This window comes from Astatotilapia calliptera, chromosome 19 (assembly GCF_964374335.1).
Source record: "Astatotilapia calliptera chromosome 19, fAstCal68.1, whole genome shotgun sequence".
Taxonomy (NCBI): Eukaryota; Metazoa; Chordata; class Actinopteri; order Cichliformes; family Cichlidae; genus Astatotilapia; species Astatotilapia calliptera.
This window is the reverse complement of record NC_137440.1, coordinates 16111807-16132092: the sequence shown is the minus strand read 5'-3', so window position 1 is coordinate 16132092 and position 20286 is coordinate 16111807. Positions and strand designations below refer to the sequence as shown.

Below are 20286 nucleotides of genomic sequence, written 5' to 3'. Positions count from 1 at the left end.
TCAGAGTCTCGGGACCTTCACACGACATCGACCTTGAAATATGTTTTTTTTCATGCTGACTGATGGTAAGACAGAACATTCATCACTGTGTTGGTTTCTCCATGCAATGGTGAAGAGGTGAAGTGAAAGCTACAACTTTACTTGCTGTTACCCATGTGCTCTTTTGTCAGTGAAGCAGTAAAGAGAAAGAACGACAGCAGGGACTGACTGCTGGCTCTAGAACTGCGGTTTCAAAAAGCCATGAAATGACCAAAGATAATTATACGCTGTATTTAAAAACAAAAGAAGAAATAGAATAACCCTTCTTTTACAGTGAGGCTTGAATTCATACCAAAAAAAGTTGAGTTGGTCTGCTACGACCAGTACACGAGTGGCTAATGTCAGCCCACTGTGGACAGGAACAGACGCTAAAGCTGACTTACTGAATCGGTTTGTTGACTTGCAGGCTTTCAGATTTAAGCATTTATCATTATCCTGATTTAAAATGCCTGCAATGCTGCGGAAAAAATGATGTATGTATGTAAAATGTATCTCCACTATTATGGACTTTATCTCCTTATAATCCAGAAACAGCCATTCTAGGCTACTTGCAACCTCTAGAAGCTAAGTCACTGGAAAACCTGATAGATCCAGTTTGGAATGATCACTGATATTCTTGTTGCTCTTGTAGGAACAGACCAAGGGCAGTAAATGAAAATTACCCCATAAGTCTAAAGCTGGCTCATTTACAGGTATTTTTCTGTTAATCTATGAGCTCTGTCGCTTTCAAGTAAACAAAGAAATGAGAAATGTAACAAAAACATAGATTTAAACGGATACAGCCAGCCTTCCATGATTCATTGGGGGGATTATAACACTAAATGTCTTTGTATATACAGTATAAATACAACACCTATGAAGCACGCTTGCTTTTTTTATCCTTCTCTGCTAACATGTGATGGGTGGAGAACTAAGTACTCCAAGTACTAAGTACTCTAAGAAGTAAGTATTGCTTGTGTTTGCTGACTGCCTCTCTAATTCAAGCTCTTCGCCTTTACTTTTCTCCTAAAATGGTTTATTTATGGTCTACATTTATTTTATTTCAAAGGTACTGTGCGTGTTAATTAATGTGAGCAGTGAAGTCGCGTTATGCAAATATAGGACAATTTTCACCTACAGTCACAGGCAGGTAGATGGCATTTATAGACAATTAAAGAAAACTGAAGATGCAAAACCCTCTGAGCACAGATGAGAGCAGGAAGCATGAGAGTGATAAAACAAAGACAAAGCCATATAGTGTATTAAGGAAACATTAAAGATAAATTATGAAAACTCACAAATAGGCACAATAGTACATAAACATAGACTGTTTGTAAACGCAGTGACTTACAGCGACAGCACCTCTACTGAGCTGTCAGAGCAGACGCTACTGTTTGCCATCTCTAACACTGAGAGGCCACTACATTACTGCAGACACCTTCATCCAGTGCAATCTAATACTTCAGGACTGTATTTATGAAGCTTATCATATGCAGTTGACAATCCATCAAAGAGGTGTTGAAGCATCTACAGGGTCACTGTGACCCTGTAGATGTGGATTTGAGCGTTTTTAAAGGTTATTTCTTATATGCCCGTCAAGTTGCAACATAGAGGGCTTAAAAAATGAAGCCAAAATAAACGTGTGAAAAATTCAAGTTCCTCAAATGCCCACTTGAGGTTGACTCACCCTTAGACTTGAATATTTTATTTTATTGAGGCTTAGATTATACTCAATTCCTGACAAGACACGGACCGCTGGACTGCCTAGGGCTCATGCTTAGCTGGTGCATTGTAATGTAAATTCTCCACGGATGAGTCTGAGAAGTCATGCAGACACGTGCACCAACCCTCATGCTTACTCTTTTATGTCACTTAGACCAGCGGTCCCTAACCCCCGGGCCATAGACCAGTTCTGGTCCGTGAGTCGTTGGTACCGGGCCGTGAGAGTTGAGGCTTGGGTGCGAAATTTATGGTTTTCAGGGTTTTTCTCAGTTTATATTGTTATTTTTCATTGTTTTTATCGTTAACTCGGTTTCCTTGGGTCTTTTCCCATGTGTTATGGATAAATCTTCTTCTGTTTGGTACCGGTACTGGTTTTATTTATCCGCGACACCCTAAAGGCCGGTCCGTGAAAATATTGTTGGACATAAAATGGTCCGTGGTACAAAAAAGGCTGGGAACCGCTGACTTAGACCCAAGAGGACTCACGGACAGCAAACATTTAATCCCAGTTTAAAAATTTAATTGATGCAGATGATAAGACCAACAGGTAAATGCTAGGCTAATTTGAGAGAGGTGCAATTAAACGTATCAATGGGCACTCTAATGAGTCAGTGCAACTGCTTTTAGTAAGTTAAATTGTAGTGCTTATTAGCAAGTGTGCATTGCATACGGGTGGTACCTTGCTCGCCAAGCTTGCCAGCATTAGCAAATAGTCGACCCTCTCGTTCAAATATAGTTACTAAAGAATAACATGGTGACAAACTGGTGACACGGCGGCTATTTCTATCTTTTATATACAGTCTATAGTCATGGATTTTTATGGCTTCACTGTCTGAGTTGCAGTTCCAAATGTTTTTGTAAATCCTTGCCATTTCTGATGTCCTCTTTGTGCTCTACAGGTTATGGGTCACACAGTATGTTTATGATGTTTAAGTGTATTTATCTATACCAGAGGTGGGCAATTCATTTTCCAAAGGCCACCAATAAGCGGAACTTAGTTCTGCTCAATATTAATTTTAGTTCTCTAGAAGCCTACTGGTGTGGCCTATTGTTTCTCATGTGGCCCCTTGGGAAAATTAATTGCCTACCCCAGATCGATACAGTCAATAATTGGAAACCATCTGCAGTAAAATACCCTTTTCACAGGGACTCTTACAAGCTTTCACTTAAATCTGCAGGATAATTAGCAGCTTATTGATGACCTACTCCTGATACTTTCGCCTCACAAGCTGACACTTCTCTGTCACAAGTTCAGCAGCTGACCCTGCTTCTGCCTGTCTTCCCCCTTGTTTCCCCTCCAGTAAGACCCAAACATGGCCAGTAGGGCTTGTGGTAATGATGATGGTGGAAACTGGATACCTTGCGGGTGGAAACCAGAGCAGGACACAATACACCATGATAAAATTCCTGAATCCACGCGCCAAGTTTCCTCTTTGCCTCCTCCTTCCTCTCCACTTTTCCACTCCCATGCTCCCTCTCCTCTGCTTTCATTTCCCTTTACTTTCCTTGATATGTGATACAGCGGAGACGCTCGGGTTACAGTTTTTACAGCTCAGCCAGCCCAGTGCTGTATACATTCCTTTCTCCCCTGTTTCTTACCCCACTCTCCAGCATTTCATATCCCCTCCAAGCCCACTCCTCCTTCTCCTAGATTACTCACCGAGGCTTATTTTACCATGGCGCACATTAAGCAGCCAGATGAAGGAAACACTGTCAGACTGTTTAGTTTTTCAGAGGAGTATGATCCCTCAAAAGGGCACATTGTGTGCCTCACTCTCTCCTTCTGTGTTTTCCTCCAGCTTTGGTTTGTATTATTGAAGATGAGGGAATCTTAAGAGGAGACGGGAACAAATCAGGTCTGTTTTTGTTCTGAACAGAAGAACCTAAAAGTTTTCTGCAGAAAATCAATACTTTTAAACTCAGGACTTGGTGTTCTGAAGGAGGCAACCATCATGCAACTCTGCAGCATAATATTAATTAACTGCAGCTCTGCAGGGAGCATCAGAAAGCTGAATCCAGGTTTTGCATATGCCAAATTACACTTATTAATCATGGTATTTAAAGTGAAGGCTGCACGCAGGTGGAACTTTCTACCACTGGATCAGTGTCTTAAATTAATTGTGTATAGACAACAGCTTGTGTGATGTAATGAGAGTTGAAATCCAAGGTTGTGTAAGGAGCTGCAATCGAACTTGTTTAGCCTTTTAAAGGTGTTTTGACACCTTAACCACATCTGCTACTCCCTTTAGTAGCTTCCCCTGGTATTGATGGAGATATTGGAGTTGTCACGAGGCGGCATCACTTTTCCCTCCACACCATCGGCACAGCTCTACAGTGTATCCACTGCACTGCCGTACGCATTTATTGTCATATCTTAAAATCCACAAGCTGCTGACAGCTTTATTTGCTCACATATTCAAAATTTAAAAAATAAAAGTGATGACAAATTAAGCTGCTGCCATTCAAATGAGATGTTTAACGGGCATGACACCTCTCCAAAACATACAAGAGATGTCAATTCTGCTGAATCCTGAATGATGACCCGTGTCACAAAATCTGTCATCTAACAGCAAAACACAGACCTGCAAATAAAACATCATTTCTGACTGATGACTGGCATCATATAATTACTTGGTCAAAGTGATAAATTATCAGATGAGACATTCAGTGTGATTTTTTTTTTTAATTTGTGTCTTTTGCAAATAGATTTTTAGCCTGATAGCTGACGTCTGAAATAATGACAGAACTGACAAAAATCAAACCTAGACTTGTGCTACAGAATTTGACAGGAAGACACCTCCTTCTGCCTAAAAGGCAGCTGGGAAACATTGGGCACATTTTAAAAGCTCCTCTGAGAACACCTTTAGTACTAGAACTAGGGAAATTTCTCCATGGAGAAAACCCTGCCTGACACACACCCCACCCACCCACCCACCCGCCTCCACCACCACCACAACCCTGCATCCCTCCCTTCTGCCATCAGGACCAGACAGAGAGAAAGAAAGAGAGAGAGAGAGAGAGAGAGAGAGAGAGAGAGAGAGAGAAAGATGGGTTAACTTTATTCTTCCTGAGAAAATGGGTCTCATTTCATCACAAAAAAATGTGCATTCAATTAAAATTCTGTTACAGCGTGGACTCTCCTTCCTCTAGGCTTACAATGAATTTTATCTGACAAACAAGGACTCTGAGAATTAAAAGTGAAGGCATGCATCTGTTCAAGCAAATGCTGGCAATAACAGTAGATTGCACTGGTTTGAAGTTGTGCAAAATTATTACAGTTTACTGCTCCATTCTTATGCATCTTTGACAGCTGCTTTGTTATCAGTAAAGTGCACATTACCCTCTTTGTACAGTTAAAAATAATAACAAATAAATAAGTGAAGCAGTGACACGTGAACGCGGGGGTATTTTGGAGGGGTCTACATACAAAAAAGCTCTTTTTTATTTATTTATTTTTATTCCAGGGTTGTTTCAGGACTCGCTCAACGCCAGCACCCTCGCATCTCCTCTGACAACCTAAGAAAAAAAATTTACAATTGCCGCAGTTATTCTCGGTGTGATCACCTGCACATTCATCCCATAACCGTGAAAACACCGGGTGCTTCTGCGTCTCCGGCCAGATGTGTACAAACAATGAGGAGATGTAGACAAAGCGGACACGCAGCCTGCCTCTGTCACACACACAGACGCCACGAGCACTTTCTTTTCTTTTCTTTTTTTTTGCTCCATAATGAACCACACGGAGCTCGCGGCTCAAATATCACAATGTGTACCGAGCGAAGAAAAAAATAGAAAACACAGGAATAGAAACAACGTGTGTTTGAATGTCGACGGGGGAGAATCGTGCAGGTCGATCCCGGGAGACAATGTGCTCTTGTCGGGTGCGTAAAGCTCACAGACGCACATCTGGATCACACGCCTCTGGGCAGCTGGTCAACACACTAGCAAAAGCACACACACAAACGCAGGCATACAAAAACATCTCCAGTCAGAGACAAACCCACAAAAGCATCGCGGGGAAACCAGTGTTCCCCCATTGATTTACACTAATTATGCACATTGGCCGCTCTCCCCTGCGCTGTAGTGTAGCAGTATTAATAGTAATAGTAGAAGCTCTGTTGACGCCTTCACTGACGCACTGGATTTTCCATTAACTCTGGGTGAGCCATGAAAGGCAGGGCACACAAACGGATAGATTATGCCATGAATTGAAGCGACAGTATTCCTCCACTGACTCAAAACTTAATAGTAGAGGAGTAGCTGTGAATGGGTGCCGCATCCATTGTGCAAGGCGGTATTGGCAGGCTGCGCTTAGAGCCTGGCGTTCAGCGTGGATGTGACAATAGAACTTGGATAAATCAAAACATCATAAATTAAAGTTTCACTATCACGCAGCCAATTGCACTTCAGTGCATCGTATTTTCTTTCACTGCCTGGCTAGTGCTTCAACACACATGCACGCTCCTCACAGCCACTCCACGCGTAATCACATGCAGCTGGGCACAGATCCCCCTTTACCTTCATCTCTTCATTTATTTCCCTTTTCACTGGGTGAGCTGGTTTTCGGCTTCTTTTATTTTCCGGAGGTCTGCCCTCTTTTTCCATCTCTGCCATGTTTTCTCTGTGATACTTCTGTCAATATTTGCGGTGAGGAGGGGAGAGGAGGGGTTGAGAGAGGCAGCTGTTTACAGTCGCCAGACGGCGGGTGTCTTGCAGCTTTTCAGCGGCCCGTGTGACGCTGGTGATGCCGCCGAGGGCTTGCGGTGCCCGGCTAAGTCAGCCATCTTCTGCCCGTATCCTCCACGGTCCGTGCGCCAGTGGTGAGCCGCCTCTGTGAGTCAAAGGAGAGGTTGAGTGAGGGGAAAAAACGAGACAGGGGGAGGGGCGTCCGCTGAAACATTATATGACGCGTTGATGATCAGAGGTAGGCTATTTCTTCTCGCTTTCCCATGGAGTGCAATCAGAGCAGTCACATCCACTTAGCGGTGCTCCCTCATGGTGACAGTCTGTAACCAGCAAACAGGTGCCCCCACACAGTCCTCCAGCCTTTTCAGGGGAGCCTGCTGTTGGTCATAGCAACATTTAATCATGCTGTTAGTTCCCAACCCTTCTCCTTCAATCATTTAACACCACGAAATCAAAGTTTCAGTGCGTAGGAAGAAGTGAGCAAGTACAGTGGGTGGAGAGCTCTGTGGCGCTTCAGTAGGTCGGCCAGTGTTGCAGGGGTTCAGTGAAACTATGTCTTTTTGATTTTCCCTGCAAAGAGAATTTTAGAGAAAAGTGTGGAGCAGGTGCATAAATAAAGTGTGTGTGTGTGTGTGTGTGTGTGTGTGTGTGTGTGTGTGTGTGTGTGTGTGTGTGTGTGTGTGTGTGTGTGTGTGTGTGTGTGTGTGTGCGTGCGCACAGACAGAAGGGAAGTGCAGCGTGCCTGAAATTAAGTTTCCATCTGGCCCTCACAGTGTTGCTTTTTCTCACTAATTTCTCAACATGCAAAGGACCAACTGAGGCCACGAACTGTGTCATTTCCATTTACTTTTATTTATATAGCAACAGTTCACAAAAGTGGCCATCTCAAGAGGCCTTATAATGTGACTCTATAATATTAAGATCTCCCTTCCTCTTTAACAGAACCAAGCTCACAAAGGAGGAAGTCACATGCCACGACTGGTTGGGGTGTGAGGAGAAAGAGAGAGAGGCCACAAACAACAAACAGGACAAAACACAAACACAAACTTAAAGAAAGAAAAGATGGGGAGAGCTCGAGAAATCTTCAGTGCATCATGGGAAGTATGCCAGCAACTTGAACCCTAAGCAGCATAAATTAGAGCTGGTTCAGGGTAAACAAATCCAATCCTAATTAAGCTTTATCAAAAAGGAAAGACTGGAGCCTAATCTTAAAAGAAGAAAGAGTGTCTGTCTCCTGAACCCAAACTGTGAGCTGCACGGTAGCTGAAGAAGTGTTCAATGCCCATTGCACTTATGGGAAATTCTTAAAATATATCTTTGATATCCTTGAATTGCCTCATTAACTGACAGCTGGGATATGCTCCAGAATATTCAAATTCAAATTCAAATTAGATAGATAGATGCATGGATATAGCAAAGCAAAGCAGCAGTTATCCCCCCCAATGGTCAGATGGTCTACAAGCAGAGCTTGGCGATAGTGGTGGTATAGCCAGAAGCCAGCTCGGGGAAGTGTGGAAATGTGCTGCAACTCAAAGACAAGATGAGCACAGAGTTTTACTTAGTTTGAGGTTTATTCTGATTACACCTGTTTGCAGAGACTTGAAAGATTCATGAGAGTGATACTACAGAAGTCTTACAGGACATTTCTCTTTCCAATACAACTGTGAGCACGAGTCCAACAGTTTAAATGTAAATCAATTCCAGAGCTGATCTATACAATGTGGTTTCCACTATACTGATCAATCCTGTTTACTGCAGTTGTTCCATTACCATCCAATATTCTACAGTAAAAAAAAAATCTGTCCTAATAAATCACGGTAGGCCATATTGATTGAGTCTGATTGTTCCGGAGGAAAACATGTATCAGCTCAGTATACACATTATCGCATATACTGTACATTCATGCCGGTACATGCTGGTCTTGCAAAGCTCTTTAAACAAGACAATGTGACTGAATGTTTATAAATTGTGTTTTTTCCTCATGTCTAAAATGCATCATTTTCTTTGTGTCATACAAAACTGATCCAGCTGCCCTTTACTCTGTGATATTTCTTTGAATACAAGGCCGTGAGGTTCATGCATCCCTCTGCCTTAAAGTGGAATTACAATAAGGGAAGCTGCTGAGAGTGCTGCTGCTGCTGAGGCTGCTTGTGGCATAGTGACACCCATTTGAGCCGGAAAATCAGCAGGAACAGGAGCTGTGAACCGTGATGTGGGGTCAGGGTGAGATGACTTGTGTGTTACATGCTCTTGCCATGCCTTGCAAAGTGGCAGCTCAGCTACATGACAGGAGCCCTTTCTTTAATGTGCTCCCCCAGGTTTACAGCAGTCTGGTTTAGTGTAATTTAAATCTAACACTTTGAAAAAGGGCTACAGTCGAAGTGAATTTTTGATCGTACATGTAAAATCCACACCTGTGTACACCCTAAAGCAAATTACTGGACTTAAGGGTACATGTGTATAATTTTAAGGTCTTTCAACATCTGGTCTGTGTTTGGCCTAATGTAAACCAAAATTCTGTAAAACTTCTAGTCTTGGATTTTAAAATTATACCTTTATTTAAGATGCATAAAAACATTTAATACAACTGACAAGTTTAATTCTTTATCAGTCTGAACCGTCCACTCATATCTGAGCTCACTGACTTACTGACTTCATAGTGTCTTAGATTCAGCTTTTTAAATCATATTCTTTTAGTTCATTTAGACTTTTATTTAGATAAAGTATCTTATCCAGATTTTTCAAGGTCCTTTAAAGTCCTGTCTAGGGTAAAAGAGAAGTACCTTAGAGGGTACAGCCCAAATGCATCTCTAAAGATACAATAATGTACTTTATTTTCTCAGAGTGTGCAATCTTACATGAATCAGTAGAATTCTGGTACAAATTTGCTAAAACTAAATTTGATCCTAACCTTCTTTGCTCAAAATCACCCAAAGGAATACATGGCTCAGTTACAAAGTGCAGTTTTCCTACTGCCTAAACACAAGAACGTTGTATCTGTGTGTGTTTTGTAAGTGGCTACAGTAAAAGAGGATGCAGCTCTATGTTGTGTAAGCTGTCCTTGACAGACTTCTCTGCAGTCCTGTTATAAGCAGATGGAGGAGGATTCAATGAAAGCTTTGTTAAACCACTGAGGCTGTGAGGGCATTACCTTATCACACTGTGGAACGGTTATATAGTCACAAAGATTGGGTTACATGAACTGCAACATGAGGACGCTCACTTTTCATTATTACAGTTTGAAATCAGTTGATATTTTCAAGGGGTTTTCCTTAGCTGAAGTATGTGACATGACATTAAAATTCATGGTTTTCTTATCTGACATTTGCCTGAATACAAACACATAATAAGTTAGGGAAGGCCTAAACCACAATTTAACCAAAAGTGAGTGCATAGTGGCCTAAAATCTCAGGAAGTATGCCTTTAAGTTGCTGTAATCTGACTGAATATGAAACTCACAGCTGTTTGAAGCAGGAGCAAAATAATGTCACTGTCAGTTAGAAAGAAAGAAAGAAAGAAAGAAAGAAAGAAAGAAAGAAAGAAAGAAAGAAAGAAAGAAAGAAAGAAAGAAAGAAAGAAAGAGGGCTGCTTTTTTACAAAACTGAGGAGAACTGATGTTCTCTAATGATCACACATTACATATAAAACACATTAAATCACAGAGCAGTGCTGCCCTCATTCAGCAGCTTTACAAATGTGTATGTAATAACATCCAACTCAAATGGAAAGCAGATGGGCCCTCACATTAGCAGACCACAGACACTGCTCTTTCTGCTATGCAGAGACCTTTCTTGATCTTTGCTCACTTCTGGATAACACATGTTAATGATAACTTAACATTTTGACAGTTTACAGTTTTGCTTGTTTTAAAATAATTGTTTCTATATATTAGTAGATTATCTTACATTGTTTCAGGCTCAACTAATTAAGTCATTTGTAACCTCTGGATTTTCATTTCAAAAATCCAGAGATAAACAGGAATGGTCGTACTAGCTTGATTTCCTCCAAATAGAAAAATCCATCTGTTTGATGTGATCTGGGGAGATCTGGTGGATGGGTCAACACCACGTGGTCTTTGATATGTTCATCAAGCCATTAATGAGCATGTTTTGCAGTCTTGCTCTGAGAGGCTGTTGCTGTTGGTGAGTGCTGTTGTCATTGATGTGTGTGGAGGCTTTTATGGTTAAACAGCCCACAAAATATTGAGCTATCATTGTGGAGAGTGACGATAGATGTTTAGTTTAGGTGTTAAAGTTTAGTTTTGATTAAATCAAAAACACATTTTTTTCCTTATTTGGTCAGTATTTATATTTTACTCCATTCTGCTTCAGTGTCTTCATTCAGACTTGTGGAAAGACACTAAATAACATATTCATTTACGTCGGTCAGTTTCACTGGCGCCAGCATACATTCCAGTTTGATTCCTACCAACACTCTGAAGGTCTGTATTTACTGGTTTACTCACCTGCTTTTCTGATCCTGGATTATAAAACATTTTCTCTTAAAAAGCTGGTGCTGACAGCAGTGCAATTTTTAACAAGTGACCAAAAAAAGATTAGCTTATTAATTACACTATAACAACAACAATAACAACAATAACAATAATAATAATAAAAATAATAATAATAGCTCACCTCTGCATGCTTATATAAAATAAAAGTATTAAATTTAGGAGGAAAAACCATGACAAACTTACCATAAAAATAGCAAATTTGTGAGACAAAAGTGTTAAATGAAAATAATCTCAACACATGTATAGTAAAAACTAAAACATTTTTTAGTCAATGAACAATATGGATTTTTTTCCCGCAACCGACCTTTGGTGTTTTCATTATTTATTTATTTATTTATTTGCTGCCCATAAGCCAATTTCAGGTGAGCATCTCAAAATTCTGACTCACTAGGTCTAAATTTTGAGTTACATTTCTATGAATTTGAACTTATTCAAAAGGAAGTTGAAAATTGAACATACTCCGTAAAAGTAAAACATTACTGACTGGAGTTACCTTTGCCTGGCAGAGGCAGAAGCTTCTATACAGTTCATTTTGTACGGTTAGGTTGGGAAAGAAAATCTCACATATCTACAAATTCAGTGACTCTAATATGGCGCTGTCACTAATATTTTACTGTCGTCACATGTAGGGTCTTGCCGCTGAATAAACTGTGTCAAAATAAAAAATAAAATTTTTTTTATGATATATATACTCACCTTGTGATATTTCGATTAAAACACCGCCCCAAACTTTTAAAATACCCCTTTTTTAAAAAGGAGTTTGGTTGGGCGTGCTCTCCGGAGCAGGGGCGTGGCGGAATGTGATAACAGCCCTAACTACGTATTTCGACGTAACGTATCACGTGTGCAAAAATGGCGGCTTGCAGTGGCAGGTCGTGGGTAGTGAAATACAACTGTATATTCTGACTTTGACTTTCTGTTTGTTTAGTTTCGAGATTATTTTTTACGTATTTTTAAACGCGGTTCGGCTCAATGACATGTGGCAGCATTAGCGGTTGAATGAGCGGTTTAAACTTGCAGTAGCTGCTGTCAGAAGCAGCTGTGGGCTACTCGAGTGTTTTTAAGTAGGAGAGAAGATGTTTTCACCTTGTTGGTCACGACTGTCCTGCGTGGCTTTGTCCAGCCGAGGACGTCTGAGGACGCTGAGTCTGTTCTCCAGCTCTGGATCCTCAAACTGGAGCAAAGTTGTCTCCGATGCTGAGAAGATCGTGGGATATCCGACTTCCTTCATGAGCCTCCGCTGCCTCCTCAGTGACGAGCTCAGTAACGTTGCCATGCACCTGAGGAAGTTGGTCGGCACTCAGCACCCTCTCCTCAACACTGCCAGGTAAACACCGGGTTCACCAGGTCCCCATAAATACAAAGAAACACAAAGATAGCGAGTTTATTATAGATAACTGCAAAAAATAACATCTAGAAAATGCAGCTAGCTAAAATACGTTAAAAACTTGATTTTTAGGGAAATATGGGAATAAAGTGCGTAATTTCAGTTTTAACTTGAGGGGTTTAAAAATAATTCTGCATTACTACTTTAGGTGTTACAGCTATTTCAGAGCCTCAGATGTATTTAGACGAACTAATATACCTTTAAATAAAAGCATTGTTTATTTTCTTGTATCTTTGGCAGTCAATGACCTGCTGGAGTCTAGAACCCATAGAAATCACCATATACAGCATTTCCTTCCTTTAGATGCTTTACTGCCTGTTTATGGGTCTCACTGCCCTCCGTTTTGTATTTAATAACTGTACAGGCATACTCTCTTGGGTTGAGATCAGGTGACTGACTTGGTCATTGAAGAGTATTCCATTCTTGGGTTGCTTTTGCAGTGTGCGTCGGCTGATTATTGATTTCCCCTGTGGAGCTCTGTCTGCAACATTTGGCTGAATCTGAGCAGAGAGTGTAGCCCTGTACACCTCTGAGGTCATGCTTCTCTTCTGTAAACTCTACCTGTGGTGCTGGCAGGCATACATGCCCACGTCTACACCATGTTTGACAAATGTGATATGCTTCAGATCTCGGTGCAGGTTCTTTTAGGTGTTCTCTGTTAAGGTCTAAAATGGCTTGCCTGTTCTTGCGTGTAACTGGTGGTTTGCACCTTGCTGTAAATCCTCTGTTTTCATTCATGAATGTAGTCTTGAATGTAGACTGTGACATGTCCTCCAGAGTGTTCTTGACTCAGATGTTGAGAAGATGTTTTTCTGAACCAAGGAAATTCATGAGTTGTCCTCTTCGACTTTCTTCTGTGGTCTTAGACATTAAATCTAATCCAGAGATTTTATTTTATTTCATTAGTTTTCCATGAAATAATGATAGGACAGTCCAAGCCAACTGTACAACTGCACTTGACCTCATTTATCCTCGTAAATCCTTTCATTACTCTGTCACCGTCAGGTTACAGAACAGCTGACCACAACCAGCAGTTATTGTTTGGGGGTTTTTTTTTTGTTGTTGTTGTTTTTTCTTTGAGTCAAGCAACAGCCGATGCGTTGAGAGTGGAGTTTAATTATGTGTATTTGGAAAAGTGCATACACGTAAATTTCAGTGCTTCATTCTTTACATTTTGATGCAGGGGTACAGGGAGGACTCACTTTAGTCTGTGGTCAAGTGTTTGAAAGTGTCCATAGTTTGATGTGAATACTATAATATCATAAGTAAAGCCAGCTAATAGCCTGTTAATTTCCCAGCTTTGACTGCAAGACTGGCAGATGCGAGGAAACGTATAAACCGATACTAAATGCATTACTCTGATTGCTGTTCTGTCTTACAATAACATGTATTAGCTACATGTGACATGATAGCAACTGTAGGCTCTTCTGCTAAGAAGTTTGGCACTAGCCTTGACTCTAAAGTGTGGAGCTCTCTGCAGGAAGAAACAAATTAACCCTCATAACAATTCAGCAGAAAATTTGCTGTATGTGAAGAGAATGGGGCCACTGGCTGAGATTTAATAAAGATTGAGTTCTTGTACAAAAGTGTTTTTGGGCTGAATTTGGTTCATTTAGTTGCAAGAAATATTTGGAATGAGCAGGATTTCTTTGATGACTTAAGGTGCAACACTACAATTAAACATGTTAAAGATATAAACTAATAGAAATCACCCCGAAACTCCCCGGTTGGTTACCTAAACAGAGGATATATATCTTTGTATTACAAATTTGCTAAAATTGTAAGGGCAACTATTGCACCAACATAATTTTGTAGAACATAAATCAGGTGCAAAAGTTGTTTTTCCAGTTTTTTAACGTGTTTAATTCAAGGATTTTTACAAATGTATCACCGCATGAATCAGAAATGCAAAAAAAAGTCAATTACTACAAGGTTTTTAGGTATAACATTGCTCATAAATAAAGCTCAGAGTGATTTTTTTATATACAAACACCTCCATAAAAACTTTTAAGAGTATAGACAGGAAGAAAGAAGTTTGTGTTGTGAGTCTGTACCTCTTCAACCACTCCAAGTCTCTCACCCAGTTCTGTTGTCCAAGTTCAAATCAGTTTCTTCCCCAGATCTTTTGGATATATTCTCACACTATTATCAATCAATCCCTTTCATCTGGCTGTAGTCCAGATTACTTTAAAACATCCAGGGAAACAATAATTCGAGGCCAATTTCCAAACTCTTGTTTATTTCCAAACTCCTTGGCCAAAGCTGTTGCTCGTCAGCTCCAGATTGTTGAAGGAAACAGTATCTTTGCTTAATTTCAGTCTGGTTACAGACAGAACTACAGCACTGAAACCCTGCTTGAGCCTGGTTGTGCTGGAGGTTTCTTCCTGTTAAAAGGGAGTTTCTCCTTTCCACTGTTGCTAAAACACTTGCTCAAAGGAGGGTTTGGGGGGGGGTTTGCCCCATAGGTGTGAATGTGCGACTGGTTGTCTGTCTCTGTGTGGTGGCCCTGCGACAGACTGGCAACCTGTCCAGGGTGTACCCCTCCTCGTGCCCTATGACAGCTGATCTAGGCTCCAGGGCCCCCCGTGACCCTGAAAAGGATAAGCGGAAGCGAATGGATCGATGGAAAAATGCCACTGCAGGACAAAAGCTTAATCCAAACTGTGAAGCATGGTGGTGGAACCATCCAGGTTAGGGTCAGCTTTGCTACTTGATGTGTGTTGTGCTTTGTAATTATTGAAGGAGGAGAAGAGGAAAGCGGTCCATGACCTGAAGCTTAGGAGAGGTTGTCTAAGTGAGGAAAGAGGATAATGATCCAAAGTTCAAAAGAAACTTGTTTTTAGAGTAAGAATCAGAGTCCTGTTCTGAAGAGGGCTGTTCAATCAAGACATTTCAGACCCACTGACTCTGTTTTTCCAACCAGTGAATTCAATAAAGACACAAAAATTACAACTGTGTGATTTGCAACTTTATGTGTCTGTCTATAATAAAGATTTATTGTAGATGAACCGCAGACAATATTCTCAGTTCACAGTCCAAAAGCTTTTTTTTTATTTTTTGCAACAGTTTATATGGTGCAAAAGCAAGTTCAGAAATATGTTTGTCCTTCATTTACGTCCAGTGAAGGATTTTAGAGGAAGTGACTAAAAATGCTCGGCACTCATTATTATCCCTGAACTTTATCCGGGGAGTTACCTGAACTTTGCTTTATCAAAAGAAATCAGGAACAGCACTAAGGAAAGAAAACAAGAAGAGTCCTCGAACTCAATCCTGCCATGCGGACGGGTGTGTTGGAAACAGGAACCCAAGGGTGTAATAACCTATACACCTAAATCTGATATGACAATCCATTTGGGTGTTGTAGCAGCAGGGGGTGGGGAGGCTGTGGGGGGGGAGGGGTGTAGCAGACCTCTTGACAGTCTGACTCCTCACTGTCAGCTTGGGTTGGCTGGTTCGTATTTCCCTCTGTGTCTCCGCCATAGACGCGCGGCAGATAAAAATATCCACAATAGCAGACAGGCAGACCCTCGTGGAGTTGGGTTTCGGTTTTTCCTTTCCTTTCATTCTCAAAAACTGCAGCTCAGCTAACTTCACCCCAAAGTGTGGAGTTACAGCGAGAGGCCTGCAGCCCAGAGAGAAGAAACTTTATTTGCTTTAAGGACAGTCCTTGAGAGTTTGACTTCGACTAGAACTCCCTTCTACTGGCTTCTACTCTTTGCATGTGATCTTCAGCCCCCACAGTGGGCATGACTGAAGGGTTATAACATAGTGTACAAAAGAATAGATGAGATAGGCGGAGGTCTTTTGAATAGTCCAGAGCAAGACAAGAACTGCTGAAGAGACAAAAACACTCCCAATAGCAAATATGTGAACAAGTAGCTGCTGCCAGTGTTTAACCTTCAAATGTGTTATAAAAAAAGACTTTAATTTGTGTTAAATTAGAAAAAAGAGGCTAGTTTCCATTTTGCATAGGCTGTAGATTTTCGATGGAATAATGTGTTAAACAAGGACTAGTGACTGATCGTTTTGCAGCAGCACTTTCTTTTCTTTTCTTTTCTGTTCTGTTCTGTTTGTTGCAGTATCATAAGTGCCCACTGGGATAAATTAGCAGAAAGGCTAAGAATAGTGTTAATAAAACTAGCTGATAACTTGCTTCACTAGCTTCACTCTGTCATCCAAATACCATCATTTCTGACTCTAAAAACCCCCCCAAAATGCTAACGTTGAGTCCAAAATCAACTTTAGCATTTATGCAGGCTTTGTCCATTTTTTATATACAGTCTATGCTGTTACCACTCTGCATCCAGTTCCAGCACTGCAATTAATTAATTTTCTTCCACTTATCCAATTCAGCATCACAGGGGATCTGGAGCTTGTCTCAGCTATCAAAGTGTACACCATGGACAGGTCGCCAATCTGTCACAGGCCTAACACATAGACACAGGGAACCATTCACACTAACATTCATACCTATAGTCAATTTAGAATTACAAATTTGGACTATTTAAATGAATTAAAATGTACACACATAAATGCAAAATGACAAATAAAATGAAGATGAGATGGTGCGCTTAGTTGCTGTGAAATGTGACAAAACATTGAAATCTGCCTTATTATTTTTATCCATTAAGTTTGGTTGTGTATAACTTGGCAAGAGAATCAGTTTTTAATTCTTCTCTGCTCTACATGATAATTTTAAACTACTGAGAAGAGAAAATAAAACATCGACAACTGCCTCTTACCTGGCCCCTTTAGAAACGTATTGTTATTAGTTTTTGCACAATAGCTTTAGGATATTTCACTTTCATACTGTGAGTATTTACAAAAGTGCCGACCTAAAAAGTATATAAAGATGGGCCAAAATTGGTGTGAAGAAACAGAAAAAGGATTGGTACTCTTTCTTAAAAAATATTGGAGAAAACCTCAAACGCTATGGTTTGGTTCAACTTTAAATGGTAGTTTCAGCATGTGGCATAGGTGGTCATATTGATTGAAATGATACACACAATAGTTTGAAAATGTCACATTGATCAAACCACTTTATGTCTTAAAGAATTGTTTCTTAATACTAAATGCAGAAGGACCGTGGATCACAGAGAGTCGAAGAATCAGTGGATCCTTTCAGTGTTATTAAAAGCAGCTACACATTGTGCTTTACAGTGAGGAACTGCCTGCTGTACACCTGACTTTATGGAAATATGAGTCAAATCCTGGAAACCGGTTTAAACTGTTAGTCAATACTCTAAACATATCATCATCTTAATGTATCTGCTGTGCACTGTAGAGGCGGATGCATTGCATAAAATCTGTTAAATCCTGGCAAACTGGGGGGGATAAGGCAGACACGGGATCAATACGACGCCACATGTGAGGTCATACATTTGCATGCATTAATCCCTGCCGGTACTGGACGGTGGCTAAAGTTCCCGAATTCCTGGGCTGCAGTAGCAGAGCAGAAGGCGTGGTGACCTGTTCGCAACCCTTTTAAAATGACAGCAGCCCATTTCTCTCTTTCTGCTCCCGCTCTCTTCTACCACATCATCTTTTTGCCCCACCCCCTTTGCACCCTTTGCAGGAGGGCGTTTGTGATTGATTGATGTATGCTGGTGCGGATGGTGACATAAATATTAATCATCTGCCACCCTCAGGCCACAGGCTTCCCTGGACTCCACAGCTTCATAATTTTCGCTCTCTGGTCGGTTTAGCTCAACGGGCCGTGCTGCTGCGTTCATCAGCGCCCCGGTCTCAGCAACTATTTTCCAACTGGGTAGAAATTTAAAGTAGCCATAAATAAATCTTCTGAGCTGCGATGAAAGACAGCCCTGCACAGTGTCATCATAAATTTCTGGAAACTGAGGTGTTTTATGTGATTGGGGTTTTTTTTTCTATTTCTTTTTTTTTTTGGAGGGGGGGGCAAAGCTCGGGGGCATTTTTCCTCCTGGTAGCACAACACTGTGAATCACTCCTCTTTCTTTCTTCTGTCATCTTTTCACGCTTTCCCATTTCTGTCTGGCCTCTATTCCCTCCATCTCCCTCCGTCCCCTCCCTCTCTTCATGCTCCGTCTCTCACATCCACTATCTGTCTAGGGTTCCTCCGCCACCACCGCCGCCCCCCCCCCCCCCCCCTCTGTGGCGCAGGGGTGGGTCAGAGAGGGTGGGGGCTCGAGGTTGGTAAGGCCGCTGTCTGGGCTTCGAGCAGAGGGGGGCGTGGCTGCTCGTCTGCCTCGGAGCCCCTAACGAGAGCGTGATTCATGGCACAAGGGGCTCCCATAGGGACAGGATTAGAGGTGCTCTGTCTAACCGCTCCCCAGAGAGACTAAAAAGATATTTAATCTGCCCACCACACAAGCAGCTACCACTGGCCTCTGTGTGTTTGTGTGTGTGTCTTCGTGGGTGTGCGTGTGCCTCTGTGAACACCTCAGAAGATTGTTGGTGAAGGGGGTGGGAATACCACGACCACCTCCATCACCACAACCCTTCAAATCCAAAAGAAAAAAAGTCCTGCAGTAAAAAAATTATCATTTTTTTCTTGTTATTTTCTGTGTTCAGGAATAAAGTTTAGCAGTAACTATAAATTAACATGGCATTAAATGAATATGCAGAAGTGCGATACTACTGCTGCATGCAATGTGCAATATTTTGAAAAGCTCCTTTGTTGGATAAATAACACTTCTGATCAGAGAAACAAATATGCTGCATGTATGGGTGTCTAACAGTAGGGATATCAAAAATATGGTCATCTCTGAATGTGAGAGCAGACCTACTGTTTTTGCAGGGCAACCAATCAGAAGAAGTGTGATCTTAGAAGGAGGAGGAGCTAAAACATCTTATTTTAGACAAATGATGAACTGAGAGAAATACCAAGATAAATGTTGATTATTCTGACTCATGCACATCTGCTTTATTACAGTAGATAATAAGACAATTACTGCTCTGTTTTAGCTGTTTAAATTAAAAGTTTATTAACTGTAACTTTATAAAAGTATTACCATCCCATGCCAGTGGAACATGATGCTTTATATTCCCTAACTTTAGCTTTCACTGCCTTCTAAGAATTAAACCGAGGTGGTGGTGAAGCAGATATTGAGGTCATTCAGATGGCGCCACGTGCACTTTGCCAGATTCCTCTGGGTGGCATCGAATTCAAAGGTGTTGCACCAAAAGTCATTGCTTTGGTTGCCAGCAGATTGCCACAGTTGCCCATAGTATTTTGCAGAAAAACTAACTACTATCCAAGGTGGAAAAATTGTGTTGCAAACCAAAAATGGAGCAGGTTCACCTGCGGAGTTGTGCCTCATGCCTGCAGCTGGTTTGTGTCCAACTCAGAGGTTAGGATTAGAGAGAGATAGGTTAGGTTTAGGATAGGTTTTTAGGCTTGTCTGATCGGAGCTTTTCACTCATCATTGTCACATGTCGAAAATGTAAGGCAAGTTGACATCACGTGGTTATTGGTCACATGTCTGCAAAACATCAGTAAGTGGAGTAAGCATAAGTGGTACCTGCTACATCTTCCTGTGAGTTTGAACACGGCTGGTTGGCAGAGGTCTTTTTTGGATGTACTTTTGCCTGCGTGGGGCCTCCCAGCGCTCTGGCTTCATCCCAAATTCATGTATTAATTGGTGATTCTAGATTAGCCATAGGTGTAAAAATGGGTGTGAATGGTTGTGCTCCGTGTCTGCCCTGTGATAGACTTCCAGCTGGTCCTGACTTCACACTCTGTGTCTTTGCCAAAACATTGCTGCTTTTGTTGTCACTACACACAATGAAGAGTGCTGCATGTGAGAGGCAGCGCTTTAATGCTGATGCTGTTTCGTTGCAGAGGCTTCGTCTATGACAGTAAGAACAACCTTCAGATGAGGGGACTGGTTGTCCTGCTGCTGTCTAAAGCCGCAGGGCCAAGCCACGCCGCCTCCGATCTCCTAGCCCAAGACATGGTCAGTGGCATCTACCCCAGGTAAAT

The 20286-nt window shown here is 41.4% G+C and overlaps 2 protein-coding genes across 6 annotated transcripts in view; one reads left to right on the top strand and one right to left on the bottom strand.

Moving 5' to 3' along the window:
- The window catches only part of sobpa (sine oculis binding protein homolog (Drosophila) a), a 59919-nt gene extending 53144 nt beyond the window's left edge, over window positions 1–6775 (bottom strand). For all 5 annotated transcript variants that reach the window (XR_003270571.2, XM_026151072.2, XM_026151071.2 and 2 more), the window contains exon 1: window positions 6259–6775. Coding sequence is in view for 4 of the 5 variants with exons in the window: in XM_026151072.2 (XP_026006857.2) it covers window positions 6259–6354 (96 nt within the window). In the remaining variant the exon portion in view is untranslated. The remainder of the gene's footprint in view (window positions 1–6258) is intronic.
- Window positions 6776–11689: 4914 nt separating this feature from the next.
- pdss2 (prenyl (decaprenyl) diphosphate synthase, subunit 2) overlaps window positions 11690–20286 on the top strand; it is a 33316-nt gene continuing 24719 nt past the window's right edge. Inside the window, exons 1-2 of the mRNA XM_026151077.2 lie at window positions 11690–12266; window positions 20146–20280. Of these exons, the coding sequence (XP_026006862.1) occupies window positions 12016–12266; window positions 20146–20280 (386 nt within the window). The 5' untranslated portion in view covers window positions 11690–12015. The remainder of the gene's footprint in view (window positions 12267–20145; window positions 20281–20286) is intronic.